This window comes from Epinephelus moara, chromosome 3, assembly GCF_006386435.1.
Source record: "Epinephelus moara isolate mb chromosome 3, YSFRI_EMoa_1.0, whole genome shotgun sequence".
Taxonomy (NCBI): Eukaryota; Metazoa; Chordata; class Actinopteri; order Perciformes; family Serranidae; genus Epinephelus; species Epinephelus moara.
The window spans coordinates 3,630,078-3,651,713 of NC_065508.1; the positions used below are offsets into that span (position 1 = coordinate 3,630,078).

Consider the following 21,636-nt stretch of genomic DNA (forward strand, 5'->3'; position numbering starts at 1 on the left):
CACTTTAGGCACAATTTGGACATGTTCACTGTGGGGTGTACTCACTTGTGTTGCCAGCTGTTTAGATGTTGATGGCTGTGTTTTGAGTAATTTTCAGAGGAAGGTAAATCTATACTACTATACAAGCTGTACACTGACTACTTTAAGTTATATCAAAGTGTCATTTCTATAGTGTTGTCCCATGACAAGATATAATGAAATATTTGCAGAAATGGGAGGAGTGTACTCACTTATGTGAGATACTGTATGTGTGTTTACATTTTGGGAAATTGGTACCAGTTCCTGTTTGCAATGTACCCATGGATGTTCAGACAACTATCACTGGATTACTTTGATACTGAGGACAACCTAAAAACGTGATGATTCTCAGGCAAGTTCTGTTATCATAAAGAGCAAATTCTTCTTCTGCTATGACCTCAGAAAGTGTAAGTTGTGCTGAACTCAAAAAATGTGTATCATGTCAGTGTGTTCAGATATGACCGAGGTTTGACTGAGAAGAAGCGCAATTTTTGATGCAAAGTGTGTCACAGCCATGACTGCTGTTCTGTGGGCAAAACAACATGAACTAACTTCCTGTTGTTCTTAGGAAATTGTATGCACCTTACTAAAATGAGCCCACAGAGAGGAATCAGACAGTCTCACTGGTCACTTTTTGACCTCTGATTTTGTGTTATAGACAAATACTTGAATTGATTTGAAATTTAGTTTTCAGAGGCTTAAATGCGAATCAGACTTTTCCTTTGCCGCTGCTACTCACCGTGGTCATCCAGCAGGATGTTCTCTGGTTTTAGGTCTCTGTGTGACAGAGAAGGAGAGGAGAGAGAACACAGAGCAGAGCCAATGAGTCATGAGAAGAGAGGAAACACAATGAGATGAACATCTATGAGGTTCGAAGGTGCTGACCTGTAGACGATGCGTTCTCGGTGCAGGTCCTCCAGCCCGCAGCAGATCTCTGCAGAGTAGAACACGGCTCTCTTCTCGTCGAAACCCGCATCACCCATGTGGTAGATGTGGAACTTCAGGTCTCCGCCGTTCATGAGGGTCAACACAAGGCACAGAGCGTCCTTCGTCTCGTAGGCGTATGCTAAACTCACCTGGAGACAGAGGAAGGTCATGTGTTAATGGTAACGTGCTCATGGTAATGTTTTAGGTGCTTCAGGTGTTTTCAGGTGCTTCATATCGGCTGATGACATGTTTAAATTACAGCCATGCAGTTGTGTAATCGATCAGTTAATCAACAGAAAATTAATCATGTTGGTTGGACAAAACAAGACAATTACAGACTGCACACTGGGTTCTGGGAAACAGTAACTGATGTTTCTTGGGGGGGTGTTTTTTTATCTTTTGAGATTTTATTGAAGAATTAATCCATTAAATGTCAAAACAAACAGAATAATTCTTCGATCACTTATTTACACATCCAGCTGATCCTGTACAGAGAAACATTATCATTCATTTGGAGTTATGTTTCTTGCCACCTGACCAGCACAAATCCAATTTTCTTCCTCTTTTTAACTCCATCAGCTCCTGAGGCAGATATCGGTCTCTTGAGCTGCTACTGTAAAATGGGTTTTTGGAGCTTTGTTATTTCTTTTGCTAAAAACTTCCGCCTGCTCTTGCAGTAACGGAAGTTGAGGAGCGCGGTGAAGTCACCGGCCGGAAAATGCTGGCTGGGGGAAGACTCTTTGTCGGTCCCTAACTTTGCCTATTGTTAATACTAAATACTCATTAATTAGTTACCATAAATCAGTTTAACAAAGACAGAAGTGCAATACCTCCTTCTAAGAAAGGATGTGGGGTGAATTTTCCCTTTATTATGAGTTGTTCAGGAAGCTGACAACGCTGTGTCGTGCACGTCCTCACAAATGCAAACTCAACCTGCTGCCAAAATTTCTAAAAAAAAAAAAAAATAACTTGTGTAATTAAATTGTTTGTGTATTTTTGCATAGAAGCCATGTTGAACCCCGAGGGACTCCTCAGCCCTGAGAGCCGGGACCAGCCGACGGACTGGAGTCCAAATCAAATAAAGGGAATGAAGGTCGTCTGGCAGAGAATCAAACCAAACCAGAAATAGACGCAACTTCCATGTTGTCTTTTTATTAGTGCAGTTGTTAATGTTGCAGACATCACGTCCGACTGACGCACACAGAGAGCAATCTCAGGAGGAAATATGTGAAGAGTTTCACATATGTTTATCTCTGGGAGAAAGAAATGTCACTCAGCGGTTACTGTTGAACGTGCTGAAAGAAAACACAATATTACAGTAGAATATTATATATGTTGTATTATAATCAAGATACAATAAATTCAATAATTTAAAAAGGACGAGTCTTGTGATATTTTAAAGTTTCTACTTACAAGTGAATACAATATCCTGCTGCCTCACTGGAGCACCAAATGTGGATTAATCCGCTGCTGCCCCAACCAAATGCACTATTTTATTGTGTTTTTGTATTGTTTCATTAAAAACTATGGTGACTGGCTGTTAAAGGGATAGTGCACCCAAAAATGAAAATTCACCCATTATCTACTCACCCATATGCCGAGGGAGGCTCAGGTGACGTTTTAGAGTCCTCACATCACTTGCAGAGATCCAAGGGGAGAGGAGGTAGCAACACAACTCCACCTAATGGAGGCTGACGGCGCCCCAGATTCAAACGTCCAAAAACACATAACTGAAACCACAAAATATCTCCATACTGCTCGTCCGTAGTGATCCAAGTGTCCTGAAGCCCCGACATAAAAAGTTGTTTCTGAAAACGTCATTTGATCTCTGTTTTTAGCCTCATTGTAGCCTGTAGCTCTGACTGCCTCTCTCACTGCGCTCACGTGTGTGCGCTTGAGTGAGACCGTGAGACATGGGCACCGCGTTCATGTGTGTTCACGTGCTTTCGCTGGCCTCACACGCAAGTGCGCACACGTGAGCGTGGTGCACAGAGAGGCAGTTAGAGCTACAGGCTATACGCCATAAGCCTCCATTAGGTGGAGTTGTGTTGCTACCTCCTCTCCCCTTGGATCTCTGCAAGTGATGTGAGGACTCTAAAACTTCACCTGAGCCTCCCTCGGCATATGGGTGAGTAGATAATGGCTGAATTTTCATTTTTGGGTGCACTATCCCTTTAAATGGAATTACTGAGCCTTTTTTTTTTTTTTAAATGAAACCCTATAGGGTGGCATGGTGGTACAGTGGTTAGCACTGTCACCTCACAGTCAAAGGGTTCCTGGTTCAATCCTCAGGAGAGTTTGCACATTCTCCCAGTGTCAGCATGGGTTCTCTCCAGGTACAGTCCACAGTCCAAAGACATGCAGGTTAATTGGTGACTCTAAATTGTCCATAGGTGTGAATGGTTATCTATGGTGTCTCTATGTGTCAGCCCTGAACCCTGCCTCTCGCCAATGTCAGCTGGGATAGGCTCCAGCCCCCCACGACCCTCAATAGGATAAGCGGTTACGAAAATGGATGGATGAAACCATATATTTGTGATTCACATCTTCAGAAGGAGCCAATGGAATTGAGGCTGAGCGCCACAGACACGCTGGGGACATTTTGTTGATTTAGGTCTTTTAATGGGATTTGTTGACAATAAGAAAAGTATAGATAAAAAGCCAGCTTTATCCTTTAATCAGCCTTATACTTCTTTCAATGTTTTGTCATTCTGGAACCAGTTTCATTATAATGTTATTTGTTGACCTGAATGTAAAGTATATAAATGCAGACATGTATTCCCCTGGCATACATGCTATAACATTTACTACACTAGTTATGTATTGATCTCTGTTCTGTTTAACCCAAAAAGTTCATCTGTTCATCCAGTAATGTTTACTCTCCACTTCCACTTCCATATTATAAAACAACTGGGAATTTTTGTGTATGTTTACTATTAATATCCAGTATCTGGCTAAACTGCACAAAAACGAGTGAACAGGGACATCTTAGTTGAGATGAGACACTTACTACAAATCTGCTGTTGACTTTCTCCAGGATCTGTTTCTCATTGAGCGCCATGGACTCTCCTTTCCTCTTCTTTATCCGCTTCTTCTCCAGTTTCTTACAGGCGTACATTTTCCCTGTGGCCCGTACCTGACACGCACACACCTGCAGGGGAAAGAAAGAAAGAGGACATATTTATACATATAAGCTGCACTAATATAAGATACAATACACCCTCTTTATGAAACAAAGACGATTTCATTGCTGTCCATCTTGTGACTTCACATTTCTGAGGGCTCAGGACCCCGAACAAGACTGTGATTGTAAATAGTCTCACACAGGACGGCAGCTCAGGACTTCAAAGAGGAGGCTCACACACACAGAGCTGCGATTAAAGGAGAAGTCTCGTACAAGTCATTCACTGTTGTGTAACCTGACTGTGGAGGATCTGATGAACATGTCTACCCTACTTCTACTGTAACACATGTAGAGGTACAATTAAGATCAGGGTATTAAAACTATCCTGCCACTGAAAAAAAAAAGAATTCAGCACAACAATGCACATGGTGCTGATATGGATGTTAATACTGAGGTAAATGCAGCCAAACATACACTTAAATGTCTTTGCAAAACACATGTATCTGTGTTATAACAACAAGATATTGTGTTAGTTAATATAATTGCCTAATTGATCCCTTTTTGTTTGCAATTATTAGTTTAAACCTATATATGATGCGTAGTTCTTGCTGTGGTAATCCACAGTCACAAAATAGGGACCTAAAATAAGTACAGAAAGGCTGAGTGCTCCACCTCCTGCTCCTGCAACCTTTTGAATTATCTTCACACTTTCAAACCAACTTTCTCTTTTATTGATAAAAACTTCTCTCTACCCTGTCTGTCTGTCTGTCTGTGATGTTTCTGTACAGTGTGACCGCCCTTCCCTTTAAGGTCAGGATTACAGGTCTAAAAGGCCGTAATGAGTCTGATTTGGAACAAAACTGAGGGATGACGCATCTTGTTACTGACTGGTTCAGAGGACAAAATGTTGTACTTGTTCTGCTTTTACGCTGTGTTTTACATGCTATACTTAAAGGGATAGTGCACCCAAAAATGAAAATTCAGCCATTATCTACTCACCCATATGCCGAGGGTGCACAAGACCAGCGAAAGCACGTGAACACACATGAAGGCGGTGCCCATGTCTCACGGTCTCGCGCAAGCGNTGATGTGAGGACTCTAAAACTTCACCTGAGCCTCCATCAGCATATGGGTGAGTAGATAATGGCTGTATTTTCATTTTTGGGCGCACTATCCCTTAATAAAACAATAAAACTGTAACGTGAACAACCTACCAAAAAGTTATTTAATAATTATTTTAAATTAACATATTGTCTTCACGACCACAAAGAGCGGGGTATACATGCATCTGAGTGAAAAAGGTACGACAATGAGTCCTACAACATGAATCCCCTGTTTGGTTATGACAGACAAATGAGAATTTATTCTAGAAATTATTCTATTTATTCATTTTGGATGAGATTTGAAACTGGATGTAAACAAACAAAAAGCTCAACATGGATGCCAGTTAAAGGGAACAATATAATAATTTATCAGACTTCTTCTTCTCACTGCAGAGTTGAGACAAAGTGTTGAAATGTAAGTTCATTGATTTCACTCTGAATCCAGCACCTTTTATTATTCTTATACCACCTGATAATTTGTATGTCGAGGATTTTGCTTTTAGTAGCAATGATCACATTCTCCTGATCAACACTCAACAGTGGAGAGACAGGGCTGGTGTTTTATTTCATGGAGCTCAAAGCAAAACTACAATTCCAATCAATCATGAATAATTATGGAGACCAAGACATGATTATTTTTATCAAAGTCAAGAGTCAAGATCAAGAGTCTCTTTTGTTTTTTGCCATTTTTCAATTTGAATACTTGGATTATTTATTTCTAATAATTAATAAAATCATTTCCTCTGTTTTCGTCAGTTGTTCTGTGTTGAGCTGACGCAGTTTAAAAAGAAGACTAAGTGTACTCACCTCCCCAAAGCCTCCTTTCCCTAAAACTCTGTACTGTCGGAATGTATTTTTCGTCACTGGATGGCTGTTGGACACAAAGAGAAGCTCATTAATTGCACAGACCACAACATATGCAAAGGTAAAATTACTAAGGTAGTTAGATAGACAGTAAGTTAACAGTTTTATGACACCTTTCAGAGACAATAATACCTTAAACGTACAGCAGTTTGTCAGGTAGAAATGTGGATATTTCTTGCAGCAATATTAATAACTTGGTTTTTAAATTTACTTAAATAATGATTTTGAAAATGCGCCTGCAGGTGTGGAAAAGAGGACTGCTGAAGAGGTTACGAATGTTGAGTGTAAACTATTAACCAATTGACCTATGGCTAAGCCCCGCCCCCAAACGCGATGAGCCAATTACAGTGCGTATAGCCATTCCCATACATTGGGACATTCTCTGCCTGGACGTCCATTGAAATGCATTACAGAAAGTCAGTTTTGTTCAGTTTTATGAGCTTTTTCTGAGATTTAAAAATGGTCAAATGGTGTGCATGGGGTACATGCAACTCTGACACAAGGTATCCTGAGAGGCTGGGCGACCAGGTGTATTTTTTACACTTTAAACCACATCTCAACCGAGAAAAGTGTCTCCTTTGGATAAAGTTGTGTGGTAACGTTAGACCACAACATCAACTCAACGTGAATAAGATTAACAATGATGTCTACATCTGTTCTAAGGTAAGTCAACATTGTGTTTGAGGCAACATATTGTCACTTTGCTGGAAAGAAATATAAAGTTATCTTTAACATCTCTAGCTAACGTTAGCTAAAGTTAGCCTAACGTTAGCTCCTAGCTGCGTTGTTCATCATGTCACCTTGTTTGCTGGGAGTTCATTAGCCTATTTTGTTCTAGTTTTGTACTTTGGTGATCGTACATCATTGTTAGCTGTTGTCCAAAGGGCTCTAGTTAAGCTAACGTTAACTTCTGGAGCTTAGCTTCATTAACTTATCTGTAATGGCAGAGATAACAAAGGTTGGCAAACGTTATGCTGAATGATTCAGTGTAAATACTGTAGCACCAAACTAACGGAGAGACACTCTTGGTAAAGATGGTAAAAAGGCCGTTATCCTTTTCTCATATTCTGAGCCAAAAACCTTAACTTCAGTGGCACTTTAACTTGTTGTCTTTGATGGTGACGGCAACCAGATGCGGTTCACAAGCGTACACTGTGACCTGTAAATTTTGGCTTGTAATTTAAGCTTTTCATCGACCTTCTCAACAATAAAATGATGAATATATCCCTCCAATGCGTAGTTTAGGCCCTTTTGGTTACTTCTCAATGACATCTGATCGTTATGTCCCCAAAAATCATCAGTTGCCTCCTGTGAAATGCCGTGTACTGTGACACCTGCCATAGCGCCGGTCACTGAATGTTGATAGTTTGTCCGAGTGAGTGGAGGGGGGCGGGGCTTAGCCATAGGTCAATTACAGAGAGTATACTAGGATTTTGTGTCAGATTAGATTTTACTTGCATTACTGAGCACATAGCTGCAACAACAGAGGAGAGAGAGGAACATCCAAGTATGTGGACATCCACTTTAAAAAAAGCAGTGACTGTTTGATTATTCAGGAGTTTTCATGGTGTATGATTTGTCTGAAACTTTATTTGTCTGAGAATAACAAGGCTGCTTTGTACTTTAAAACATGAACAATAAAGATTCAAGTCTCGTGACTGAGTCGTGTTTATGCCTGTTGGACACACTCAGTGAAAGTAATTGAATCAGCAGAACAGTGATGTTGGACGGGAAGCCGACATAGTGAAAGTCTTGTTTAAGTGCTGTCACAGCTGTGGATGAGCTTCCCAATGCCTCCTCGTATTACTGTAACCCCACTGTGCTGTCTGTCAGATCCTGTGTTGGCCCGTTGTGGCCTCCAGAGGTCCCTAACTCTGGCTGCACTCTTGAAAATGCAGCTGCCTTTCATCAGCCATTACCCAGCCCTGTTCAATCAGCTCATTAGTCTGTGGGTATATGAGTCCCTTCAGCTGGTCAGTCAATGCTCTAGAGTAGAGACTGTGCTACCGAGCCTCCAGCCTGAGTATGTGTGTTGTCTGCAAGAAGCTTTCAGTTTACTCCTGTCTGCTTACTGCACATGGATCTTCATTCTCTGCGTGCATCACTTAAACCTTAAATAAAGGGTTTCTTTATGTCTTTGATGAAAGGACATTATGTTTGTCAGTTAAATTCAGTACTCATGGACATTTTAGAAAACACAGCCATGAACAACTCGCAGGTGTGTGTCAAAAGGCTTAACACTCCTTAGACCAGAGACAGCACATCATCTAAGGCAGGGGCGTGTGCAGACTTTTTTGAAAAGGGTGGCCCAGGTGGGGCACTGACTGATGCAAGGGTGGCATGACGTATGTGCATGCTCAAACACGTTGGAATAGCATTACCTATACAGGATTTCTCAATTTCTCACATTCCCACGTTTAAATTATAATTCAAAAGATAAATGAAGCTCCTAAATGCAACACAACAGAGTGACACCATACAAAAGGAAATGGTTTGAACTAAGGTCCTGCCTTTGACTGGGCAGACAGCCAATCATAGTGTAAGACAGTGGTTCCCAACCTTTTTGCCATAGGGAACCCTTTACTATCATTGAGTAGACTGACAACCCCTGACTAAGTGAGATATTTTGTAAATATTATATATCATATTCAAGAATAAGAGGACAGAACAACTAATAAACTGTACAGTTAACCTAAACAGTGAACACAATAACTGTGGGAGGTTTTTGTAAATGAGAGATTTGGGTGAGCTGATTATTTCCTGTGAATATTGTCTATCCTGTGATATTTCTAGAAACTTTTATATGATTCTGTGTCTGTATGTATTTTCAAATTGTTAACAGTCACACATATTCAATGGCTTTTTTTTTTTTTGACAAATTCAGTGTTGTCTTCTCCCGGATGCTTGCCCATTGCTCTATTAGCTTTTTGGTTGTTTTACCTGTGTACGTTTCTAAAGCAGGACAAGGCTGTTTAGCAGAGAGTGAAGGCTCTGTGACCTGTGTTCAGGTCTTCACTGTGCCCTTATCCTGTGAGACTGATATCTTAAATAACAATGTAAACTTTTTTTTTTTCTATTTTCTAATTCACTTTTATTTTTCTTGGGAAGCACTTAAAGTTACAATGAGAGGATTTATTATTGCTTTTGAGTCATCCAAGAAAAAAAAGAAAAATTGAATAGAATTTGAACAGGAAATTACCCAATTAAAAGAAGCATATAAAACATGCTATCTCAATATGACTACAATAAGATTCTAAAATTAAAAAGTGAATACAATTCATTTCTGGAAAGTGAAATTGGGAGACTACTTTTAAAAACAAAACAAAAACATTTTGAATTAAGTGATAAACCTCAAAAGTTACTGTCTAGACAACTTAAAGGAGAGATGGCAAAAACTGCTATTGATAAAATACAGTTAAATACTGGTTAAATACTTACAGATCTACAAGAGATTAATAAGCAGTTTAAAGAATTCTATTCTAATCTTTATATGTCAACTTCCACTGTAACAGAGGAAGATCATTTGCAATTCTTTAACCCTTTAATTCAACCTCAGTTAAGCCTGACCAGCCAGAAGTCTTTACAATGTAAACTTTAAAGAAAATAATTTCATTTAGTTTTCTACACAGAAATGAAAATGCTGAGATTTAAGCAGGATTTAAACATGTGCATCAGCTCTATGCAGAGCCTACGCCATAGCCTACACACATTGCCTACACTGTTGTGAACATTTATACTTGTGCGTTGGTGTGTCTGTGTCACTCTGCAGTTACACCTCCAAAACACTAGTGTTGTGCTGTAAAGTTTAAATGATTCAAAACACACATTAAACACATATTAAACATGGCTTAATAGAGACACTTTCAAACACAAGTACACAAATCAGCTTCACTATAACTCGCAGCATTCACAGACAAAGCTTCTTCTTTTTTGCTGGACACATTCTCACCACAAATACAACATGCTAACAAAGCTTCTTCTTTTTTGCTGGACACATTCTCACCACAAATACAACATGCTAATGGTATTAGCACAAGCCTATGGCATTTTACATTGTGTAAATTAGCCTAGCGACTAGCAATCTTTTCCTCTTGTGTAAATTAGCCTAGCGACTAGCAATCTTTTCCTCTACTCATATAAAACCAGGGACAACAGCAACATGTAACAAAGGTAACGTTACAAATTTGGCTCCATTACAACTCACAAGGTTCACTGACAAAACAACTGTCTTATACTAAACACGTTTTCCAAACAAATGCAACATGCTAACGTTATTAGCACAAACCTATGGCGTTTTACATTGTATAAATTAGCCTAGCGAGGAGCGGAGATTTCCTCTGCTCATATGAAGCCAGGATAAATCACACACAAGACTTTAAATGCTATTTTTGTGGAGGCTTTATGGTCTTCACAATTTATTGTGTTTCATCTGTGAAATTAAAGTAAATAAAAGCTTCATTTTGGAAATGGTGTCAGCTTACAAAAATAGATAGAAGGTCTGCATTGCCACGGCATGTAGTCACATCTCTGGGGAAGCGCACGTCAGGCTAGGGTACGGTGGCGTAGACCCTACGCTGTACCCTAGCCATCGATACGACACAGAAGTATAAATCCCACATTACGCCTACTGTACATTTTTTAAACTCTTACACAGCTTTGGTTGTAATTGTGATAACACAATCAGCTCAGTGCTCTACTCTGCACTCATCTCCTCTGCCTCCTGACATGTCATTGCAACATCTCTGCTGCAAGAAAACATTTCATCTCCAGTTATGGTGGTGGCTTTTATGTTTTCACTGCAGTTGAAAGATTAGGAATTCTCCTCCGTGGAGGGACTCCAATGACCTGTGGTTTGTGAAAACTTCTCCAAACCCCACTGGATGAACCGGAAAATTCAAGGTCATCAACCTTACACAGTTCCTGGAAAGCTGACATGCCAGGCGTTTTTTTTAATCTGATAAGCAGCTTGTGGGGCTGGAAGAAACAGTCCTCATCCTGCTGTAAATAACGGGGAGAGAAGCCAACACTGCTCCTGGTGGGCACACAGACGTACCATCTGTCTCTACCCTCTCTCTTTTTGTTTTGTCTCCTTGATTTGGGGTTTCTTTGAATGTCTCCTATCTTTTACTTCTCTTTATCTTCCTTTCTTCTCTTGTCATTTGTATTTACATCACCAAAACAAGAATCCCTGTGGATGCATTGGCCTCCCATGTGGGTTGTTTCAGCTGGTCCTTTAAGAATACCAGTTTAAACCACTCAGTCCACTGCGGGATAGATAGCATGTTTACAGCATCACTGAGGGTTTCAAAGAGGAGTCTGGGAACCTTAGAGGTCTCTGACAAACTTTCTCTGTCTGTACACAAACCTGATAAACCTCATAACATCTATTATTGTGGTGACATATTTATTTATCCACAGACAAATTATCACTCAGAGGGATTCATACTCAATTATGTCAGTGTGAGTGAATACCAGGAAATGAGATCCCAGTATTTCCGGGAAATTCTCAACAGATTCTGGTCTCTATTCCCAGGGAAACTACCTGTGGGAACTTTGGATTTTTGGTTATTTGTGTGACAGTGTGCCAGTAATACATTCAGCTACAGCAGATTCAACGTGTGACACTTCTGTCCATAGAATACTCCTGTTGTCTCCCATCCACTTATATGGAAGCTATAAAACGGATAAATTGGAGTGTGTGTTTCCTGTTTCAACGCGATTTCCAGGTCAGAGTTCACCTTTGTTCAAATTTGACGGTGCGGATGTGTTCAGTTGGCCAATAGAAACACAGCTGCTCTGTTAGTTATTATTGTGGCGTGTTTCTTCGGTACATTACCACACAGCCACACTCAAAATTGTATCGTTGTTCTTGTGATCACTCTGATCATTATTTACTTACAACCCATGTTAGAAACCAGACATCACGTAGGGCTGGGCAATATATTATTATGATATCAATATCATAATATGAGACTAGATATCATCCTAGATTTTGGATATCACAATATCATAAGTGTTGTCTTTTCCTGGTTTTAAAAGCCAGACTGTTCTAGCTGTTGCCTTTACTCACTTTGTCATTACATACACATTTACTGATGATTATAAAAAACCTGATGTGTGAATATTTTGGTATAGCACCCATCGTCAACCTTACAATATCATATTCAATATTTCATATTCGCATACTTGCAATGAATGAATTTTGTGTGGGAATAAGGCCCGAAATGAACACCTAACCAAAAACTGTATCTATGGGTTAAAGGGATAGTTCGACATTTTGGCAAATTCGCCTATTGCTGTAATCCCTATAGTCATATGAGTAGGTATACCTTACCTTTAATTGTCAGTGCCTGTTGTTCTGCAATTTTTTTTGAAGCCAAATGCACAGCAGGAACTTTTTGAAATCAAGTACTACAGTAAAGTACTACAAGCCCGGCAAGTACTGTATGTCTGGAATGTAGTTCCGGCTGTGCATTTGGCTTCAAATCAACTCTGTCTCGTAATATTACATTATGATATCATAGTGTGGTGAATGTGTAAGCTACAAGTTGTCCACAAGAGCGTTTTGGAGTCATTTGATGGTGTATTTGATTAGTTTTGAGGGAGAGAGGGGGCCGTACCATTGACCTCCATTTTGTGCGCTGAGCAGTAGGCAGCTCTGCCCCACCGATCTCAGAACAACAGGCGCTGATAATTAAAGGTAATGTACCTACCCATATGACTATAGGGATTACGGCAATAGGCAAAAAAACGTAGTGTTGCGCTGCACATTCATTTTGTTAATTTGTTGAAAAACTTACAAACATCACTCCTATGACTGGTCTCCATTCTGCTGGTAACGTTGGACTGAGTCGTGTCTGACTCAAAAATGCTGAATGTTTTCTGCTGCAGTGTGGATTTATCATTTTTGCAATATGGATCTGTGCAGATATCTATAGATAGCCATTACATCACTGCGTCCTGTCCAAAAAAATTTAACTTTTCGTGTAGAATGGTCAATTTGTGTTTATATTTACTATATATGTTCTTCCACAAACAGTGATTACTCTACAGTTTGAATGAATACTGACGTCAAAATCAAATACTCAAGTACTAATATCCATCCCTACTGCAGAGACCTTGTTAATATCACCACTGCAACACATGTACGGTACATGATTGAGCTGAGGCTTCAATTATACTTATCATTTAATTATATTATGTTTCCAAACTAATTGTGTTAACATTGTTTTCATTCATTTACTTTGCATTATAGACTTGTATAGACCATATTTTTGAGATGGAGTTACATCCTGGTAACTTGTAACATTATTTTGCTTGGTCTCATCACTAAAATCTGATTTGCAGTGGCTGTGTTTATGTTAATTCATTCATTGAAATAGAGTGGCGATGGCTGTGAGCAAAAGCTTTGCAGTGAAGCTGGTCTCATGTATGATATGACCTTTAATAGTAACTCTCTGTTCCTTAATGTCATTTATGTTACAAATACTGTCTGTGTAAATTTATTCCACATAAATGTGTGACACACTTTTTCATTTAAAGTTAGTCTGCATTAAACAGAGTATTAAAGCTTTTATATCCCGTATGTTGCTCCCTCCGCCTGAAACCTTCTGCTTCTGCATTTAAACCTGCAAAGTTTAGACTCTGTGACTTTAAATCTTTACTACAGAAACTATTCTTCAGAGGTACTTTGAAGTTTTTCAAAGTTAAACAATACGTACAAATGTACACAGCGTCTTTAGTCAGTATGTTTCTCCACTAATGAATGCTCTTTACTGCCATTATGAAACCTGATTAGACACCAGAATTACCTGCTGCACCTCCCGCATCACTTTACCCATAATTACAATAAACAAAACCTTCTCAGGTATTCCCTGTAACACAGTACAATCACTTGCGTCTAACCTTTACAACAACAGCCTGCTCTGACAGTCACTGCACTCAACTGTGAAACTTTGCAGTTGAGCAATCTCACACTCCTGTCTTGAAATATATAACGGTGATATCACTCTGGAGTTCGAGGATTGCGTTGTTCTCACCCCAGTAACCCCGAGGACATGAGGACACTGGGGAGAGGAAGGAATGAGGCAACTCGCTGAGCATGTTGTTACTGGTACTGCGGTGGAGCTTACGGCTAATGTAGCCTCTAAAGGAGACCTGGTGAGCTTTTAAGTGGCATGTGTGTAAAGAAATTATACATAATGCTGATGTACACAATACAGAGAAATGACAGCTGGAGGAACAAAGAAGAAAAAAGCTTGAGAAAGAAACAGAGATGAGACAGGGAGGTTAATTTCACTCAGCTGTAACAAACATTACCTCTCAAGCCATTTCCACTGGAGGAACCTGTTGTAGTACATGCTGTCGAGGTAGTCTGCGAAGGGCGCCACGCTCAGGTAGTCGTGGATCAATCTGGAAAAAAAACACAACAAAAGAGCATCTGCATCAGTCTGAAAAGGCTGCAGCAACTTCCTGTCAGTCTCTTTGAACACTTAAGTGAATGATTAGAAATGCTAACTTCATTAGTCGCTTCGTAAAAATGAACAACAATTTATAAGTCATACAAAAGTAATCTAAAAATTCTCTAGATCCAGCTTCTTTGATGTGAGGATTTCCTGTTTCCTGTTTCATAACTCTCAGTTTTGGATTGTTAGTTGGAAAAAACAAGTCCAGACGTCACGCTGCAATATGCGAAACAACTGGGCGCTTTTCAGTAATGCCTCACATTCTACAGTCTAAAAAATGAATTGATTTAATTGGAAAAGTAAACAATAGATTCATTTGTAAGGAAAATAAGCATAACTTGCAGCCCTAGTTGCTTTAAAGAGTGAATTAAAACCAAATCTGCTTTTGAAACAGTCATATTAGTCATTTTTCAAGCAAAAATGCTAAATATCATCAAGAGCCAAATTCTCAATTATGAGGATTTTCTGCTTTTGTTGTGTCTTACGTGCGAGTGAATTAAATATCTCCAGGTTTTGGAAGATGTCATCTTGGATTCTTGATTAATCAATTCTTAAAATGATTAGTTGCAGCCCTAGAACAGTCATATTATTATCTATCAATAGTGCTGCAAAGGGGAGGTCTTTGCCTTATGTGTATTTTTTGATAAAACCATCAACATGTTTATCTATTACATGATGAACCATAGTGTAACAGCACCACAAGCAATTGTGAGGTTAACAGTATCTTAGCTACGGGTCATATCACATCATAAGTGAGGCTTCACTGGCTGAAAACAAGAATGGATGCATTTTTTGCTCTTGTATTCATTAGTAAGAGGACAATTTCCTCTCTTCGAAGTTGCGTTCTCACACCTTAAGGTCCGTTTAGCTTCACTTCTTGGCAATTCAGGCTTCATTTAATATTTAGTTCACTGTGTGCTCGCAGAACACCAGTGTTTGTCAGGTGTTTGTGATGCCACAGAGGAAGGAAAAGAAATGTAACCAGCCCAATTTCAAATGAAAGTAAGCATTTGGATTAATTTTGAATTCAATAATCTTCTGACAAGGAGCTTAACTCAGGCAATATGCTGCCTTCAGGAGCTAGGAGCTAATACAGGAAGGCTTTACTCGTGTTTTGAGTCAACTGGCATATAAAACAGTTTAGATCAAGGTCACTGTCTGACCGAAACAATGACAAATAAAAGTGAAAAGTGTGAGGGAATATGATATCAATTGAAATAAAAGAAATGAGATATTGGCATTCTTTTGTAACAATCTGAACAACACTGAGATGAACAGTCATATTTATAGAATTAGAATTACCGCCTCACGGTTGTATGCCTCCATGAATCAGTCAAGTTGCAGTTACTGTTTGCATCCATGTCAGTGACAACATGGATGCTTCACACACATCTTCCCCCCGGCAGCACTGAAGATAATCAGCACAGTTTCAAGGTGGTCACCCAAGATTAGTGTCACCCATTCAGTTTCTTACCAGATGTAACCTCTTCCTGTTCATGACGTTGAGTAATGGCCAGAAATGTGTTTTTGCAGAACATTATGATGTCACAGTGAGGTTGACCTTTTGGATATAAAATGTCATCACTTCATTATTTCATCCTTTGAGACATTTGTGTGAAATATTGTTATACTTAATGTATGAATTCCTGAGTTATGACCAAAAACATGTTTTATGAGGTCACAGTGGCCTTGACCTTTGACCTTCAACCACCAAATTCTATTCAGTTCATTGTTAAGTCCAAGTGGATGTTTGTGCCAAAAATGAGAAAATTCCCTTATGGTGTTCTTGAGATATCGTGTTCACGAGAATGAAACAGACGAGGTCACAGTGACCTTGACCTCTGACCTACAACCACCAAAATCTAATCAGTTCATCTTTGAGTCCAAGTGGACGGCTGTGCCAAATTTGACAACAACTCCTCCAGGTATGATGAGATATCGCATTCACAAAAAAGGGATGGACAACCTGGAAACAAAATGCCTCCAACCACGGCTATCGCCATCACGGAGGCATAAAAATAAAAACACTTGGTTGCAGTAGGGTTGTCATGAGAACCGATACATCGGTACCAAGTCCATGCCAACAAGCAAAAAATATGTCAGTACCTGTTTTTTTTCGGTACCGTAAGTACCGGATACAATGTGTGTCAATTCCTGTTGGAACTGACGGGGGCAGTATACGCGTGTCAGTCTGTGTCGAGGACGAGCGCCGAAGAAGAACGCCTGTTCTCCAATCGTCTTTGCTAGAAACAATGACTTCAACAAGTGCTAGAGCTTAGATCGGGCCCAAAGAATCCAGCCTGACCCCACCCGAGCTCGTGCATGTTCTGTCCGAGTAATTATGAGCCCGAGCCCAGTTTAAACCTGACTTTTTTTCAAGGATACGAACGTGGACATTGAAGGCTGACTCTCATCTTTCTTTCCATGGCAAGCCTTCGTCATGTGCCTCTTAAAGCTATAGTTGGTAATGCTGTTCAGAAACACTTCTTGTTATACTGGGTGAAATGGTCCTTCCATCCTGAGAGTAGTCAATACATAATGTGTTCAGAAAAAGGAACAAAAAAAATCCGACCTCTGTGGCAGCTGCAGGCCTGTAAAAACTCTGACCAATCCCTGCCTTTCGGTGTGAGTGGAAAGAACCAATCAGATGCCTTCATGTCTCGTCCTCATATATCGCTCTGGTCCTGCCCACGCCCCCCTCTGTCCCTCCCTCCTCCCTGCGTGCACTCATCACGTGTCACCGTTGCCGGAAATATTCAGCACACTCCTCAGCAGAAATACAGAGTTAGCAGGAGTCTGCTGAACAATGGCAGAGAAAATGCAGCCAAAAGTACCACTTACAGTGTTACTTGTAACAGCTCGCACCGCTAAACAGGCTAAGAAAAGAAAGTTGGAGGCAGAAAAGGCTGCGACGAAAAAGGCTTTGGATAAAGTGAGAGGACAAACCATACTTAACATTGGTGCAGCTTTTGAACGGTGGAGACAACTGAGGGAGCTGAAGGGCCCGAAAAGTGATGCAGAGGTTGCTGTCTTTCTGTTGGACAGGTAATTATTTGTTTGCTTCGGGGGGATTTGTTATTTTCATGAAATATGTAACATTAGCCAACTTAGCTACTTTTGTAGCTCGTATTAGTCCAATGCTAACATTAGCTTCTCTGTCGGTGTACTCGAGGATGCTCGTTCAAGTTTGTGGGGGCGTGGCTTTGGACGGAGCACGGACGGGAGGGGGAGGAGGGGGTGGAGCTTAGAGGAGGTGCCACTTTCAAATCTTGCTAGCTCTCCAACATTACCAACTGTAGCTTTAAGTGTCAAGGTCCCCGTCTTTTTGCTGTCATATACCAGCATCACGCAAACAACAACACTGATATCACGACATCTATTGCACGTCTGTCCGTCCTGGAAGAGGGATCCCTCCTCAGTTGCTCTTCCTGAGGTTTCTACCGTTTTTTGGGGGGAGTTTTTCCTTATCCGCTGCGAGGGTCCTAAGGACAGAAGGATGTCGTATGCTGTAAAGCCCTGTGAGGCAAATTGTGATTTGTGATATTGGGCTTTATAAATAAAATTGATTGACTAATTGACAAGTTCAAACCTGGCTAAACACTTAAAAGACAGGCACCCTGGCTTGTTTAAATAATTCAAGGTGAGTGAGTTTCAATTTCTTTTTTTAATTTTTATTGTGGTATCGAATGAGTATCGAGAATCGTGGAAATTCACTGGTATTGGTATCGACTACTGAAATTCTGGTAAGGTGACAAGCCTAGGTTGCAGTATTCACAATTTCTCCATCACTGCTTTGAATGATGTTCTAGTAGTTTCATAGTTACTCTAAAGAAACTGATCTCATTCCTCATTAGAATCAGTGTCATTAACTGTGTAAAGGTTGGGCACTGACTGGACGATGCAGAGAATAAAAAGTTAATTATTATCGGTTTGAAATCGGAGGAGACTGTGAGGGATTTTGTGGGAGATGTAGAAAATGAGATAAATGCAGAATATCAGCAGGCTTCCTCACCACCTTTTTATCAGTTGTATAAAGATAAACTGAGTGCAGAGTTTGCAGTGTGAATACTGTGCACAATAGCGTAGTACGTTACTCATGTCTTGTGCTTGATGTGGCTTGAAAAACAAACTGGCCTCTGTGCTGCCTCACGCCTACGCAACAAGCACGAACAGAGCCGTTAGAGGATGTTACTCAATCTGTGAGTGTTGTTTATGGAATGAACAATGAACTCTTCCTCATCTAAAAACAAGTATTTTATTAGGATGATTTGCGTCTGTCTTGTGTTTAGTTATCTCTATTTAGTCTTTATTTATTTCAAATAGTCCTCTCACTCTTCTGAGTCTCGCCTGCATCATGTGTCATTCAAATTTATAGTGTTTATAAGAAGATTTTTCTGCATCGCAGCCAAATTTTGAGGGCTCTCAACTGAACTGAACTTCCTCATTTGGGAAATACTGGAGAACAAATCCAGAGTTACAAGTAAAAGTGAGATATTCAGGGTTGAAGGTGCTCTGTCATGAACTTTGTTTTCTGTATTTCTGTAATTTTCTCATTGAGCTTGCTAAAAATGCATGCTGGGATACACCCTCGTTTGAATCTATAACGCCTAAACATTTCCAGGTATTCACACAATTTATAAGTTGCTCTATATGCTGGGTTCACACGATATTTTTGCCTGTTACGATGATGACTGCGTCAGATCAGGCGATCATAGAGTCATAAATTCTGTGCTTTGGCTGAGAGACACGACAGAGTACACACTGGTCCCCAACCAATCTTAGCTTGACGTCTTTCATAACATGCATGAGGTCATTGGGAAGGAGGTCCCAGGAACAACAATGTAATCAAACAATGGTGGTGTGTATGACGATGACTGTCTTGTGCTCAGAAAAGCCTGAGAAAAGAAACGAAAAAAACAACCGTGACCTTTCCTCAGTTTCACAGCTGCAGCATCAACAACATCATTTCTCTCTGGATTCGTCATGCTTACAGTTGTGTGTGGTAGAGCGCTCTGTGCTCCTATGGGTCATGGTTGAACGGGAGCACGTCATAGAAAGCACTTCTTTTAACATGCTAGACCTTCTGTCGGGATGTTGACACACTGCACGGGATAAAACGATGAATTGTGACGCCTGACGTCTGCCAGGACGGGCTATAATCAGGCTGGTATCATGTAGTCCGCAGCGCTCTCTCTTTAATGTGCTTTGCATGACTGTGGCTGCACCTCAGGATTTCTGTTTTACTATCTAGAGAACAGAAACCTCACAGAAAGACAGAGAGGGATGAGAAGAAGGATATTTTAAGAGTGATCACTATCACCCGTTGTTTGAAGAGATGTTTGATCCAAAGCGTCTTACAATGAAACAGTCAGGCAGACAGTGCTTCCCATGCTCAGGCTGTGTGTCTTCTTTCTCACCCTGCCATTCACTCCTTGCTCGTATGCTCACTCTCTATCTCTAGGTGTCATTGTCGGGCCTGTTAATTGAGTCATCAGCTGATCCACAATCAGCCAATAGCACAGCGACACACCTTCTCTGTCAGCCTATCATCTTACTGCTCCTCATTTTAAATATGGTTCTTTCTCTGCTGCAGTTCTTGCTACAGTCGTGCGCGCCCATCACCACTTAGTCTTTACGGATTCATCAGCCTCATCTGCCTCAGCAGTCTTCAGCCTCATAGTCATCGGCCACCACCACCACCAGTGTCTGGACACCATGGGGGGCTTTATCCTGCTGCCGCTGAGATATCCAAGTGCCAAAGACTTATGTGTATTCAACTGAAAAGTGCAAGAATCATGCAAGTACATGAACTTTAATTTATCAGGAAATGGATTACATCTGGTATGTTTCTACAATTTGATATGTTATGGTTAAATTTAGGAAAACTAATCTCATCTCAATACACATCGTTTCTGGATTTCTGTCCATCAGCATTTCCAGTGTGAAATGGCATTAGGGTCACTTTTACACCTGTAGTTCAATTCATTTGGTCCATACAAAGAAAAAAACTGTACACTGACTTGTTATTGTGTGTTATAAGTTGTGTGGTAACTCATTTGGGCGATGTCATCCAGCATCATCATGGCCTACATGGATATTCTTGGGGAAAATCAAACTTTAGAACCATTTTAAGAAAATCACGTAATTTCACATTTTATCTGCTCCTTTAACTAACTAACTAACTAACTAACTAACTAAATTGCATTTCCTTAGATTACTATATGTGGTTTCTCTAACCACTTTTTTGTTAACCAAATTTTTGCCAAAAACTAAATGAATTCGGTTATTTTAGTCTAAAAAAATATCATAAATCCGCCAGATTGTGTTAGATGGAATGTAAATTATTTTTCATGTCATTAAAACACCCATATTTCTGAAAATAAGACCAAGGACATGATGGCTCTGACTAAGGAATGCATCTAATTTCTTGTCTGGAAGGGGCTAAACAGAATAACAGACCATAATGAGCAAGCCCAAAATGGGACCCCTGTGATCTTACTTGGTACAGTCCTTGAAGAGCTCTTTGCAGGCCTCCTCCTGCAGCCTCTCGGTGCACTGAGCCATCATAGCCTCCTCCACCTCAGGCACATGGTCCTCTGACTGCCGCAAAAAAACAAACAAAAAAAAAACATTAAGTCCAGGTAGACACAGTGACTCAAGTCTGACAGTAAACTCACAGGGGAAAGCCGGATGAACTGGGTTTAAGACGGTGCTCAGAGATTATTATCCTCGTCACTCACAGACGTCTGCATGTTCAGACCTGTGTGCGCACAGATGCCGGTGAAAAACTGAAGCACAGACAGATCTGGAACCCACCCAGGACTGAAGACATGAAGACATTTACGTACTAATAATGTAAATTACTGTGTGTTAAAGTTATGGATTACCTAGCTGAAGTCAGAGTTCATTTGATTTTTATATACAGTGGTGTGAAAAAGTGTTTGCCCCCTTCCTGATTTCTTACTTTTTTGCATGTTTTCCACACTTAAATGTTTCAGATCATCAAACAAATTTAAACATTAGTCAAAGATAACACAAGTAAACACAAAATGCAGTTTTTAAATGAAGGGTTTTATTAATGAGGAAGAAAAAAATCCAAAGCTACATGGCCCTGTGTGAAAAAGTGTTTGCCCCC

At 40.2% G+C, this 21,636-nt stretch overlaps 1 protein-coding gene across 1 annotated transcript in view; it reads right to left on the minus strand.

Moving 5' to 3' along the window:
• grk6 (G protein-coupled receptor kinase 6) overlaps positions 1-21,636 on the minus strand; it is a 75,856-nt gene that overhangs the window by 12,417 nt on the left and 41,803 nt on the right. Inside the window, exons 5-10 of the mRNA XM_050040561.1 lie at positions 21,001-21,101; positions 14,356-14,448; positions 5,980-6,043; positions 3,956-4,096; positions 904-1,094; positions 758-795 (exon numbers count right to left, since the gene is read on the minus strand). Coding sequence (XP_049896518.1) covers positions 758-795; positions 904-1,094; positions 3,956-4,096; positions 5,980-6,043; positions 14,356-14,448; positions 21,001-21,101 — 628 coding nt within the window. The remainder of the gene's footprint in view (positions 1-757; positions 796-903; positions 1,095-3,955; positions 4,097-5,979; positions 6,044-14,355; positions 14,449-21,000; positions 21,102-21,636) is intronic.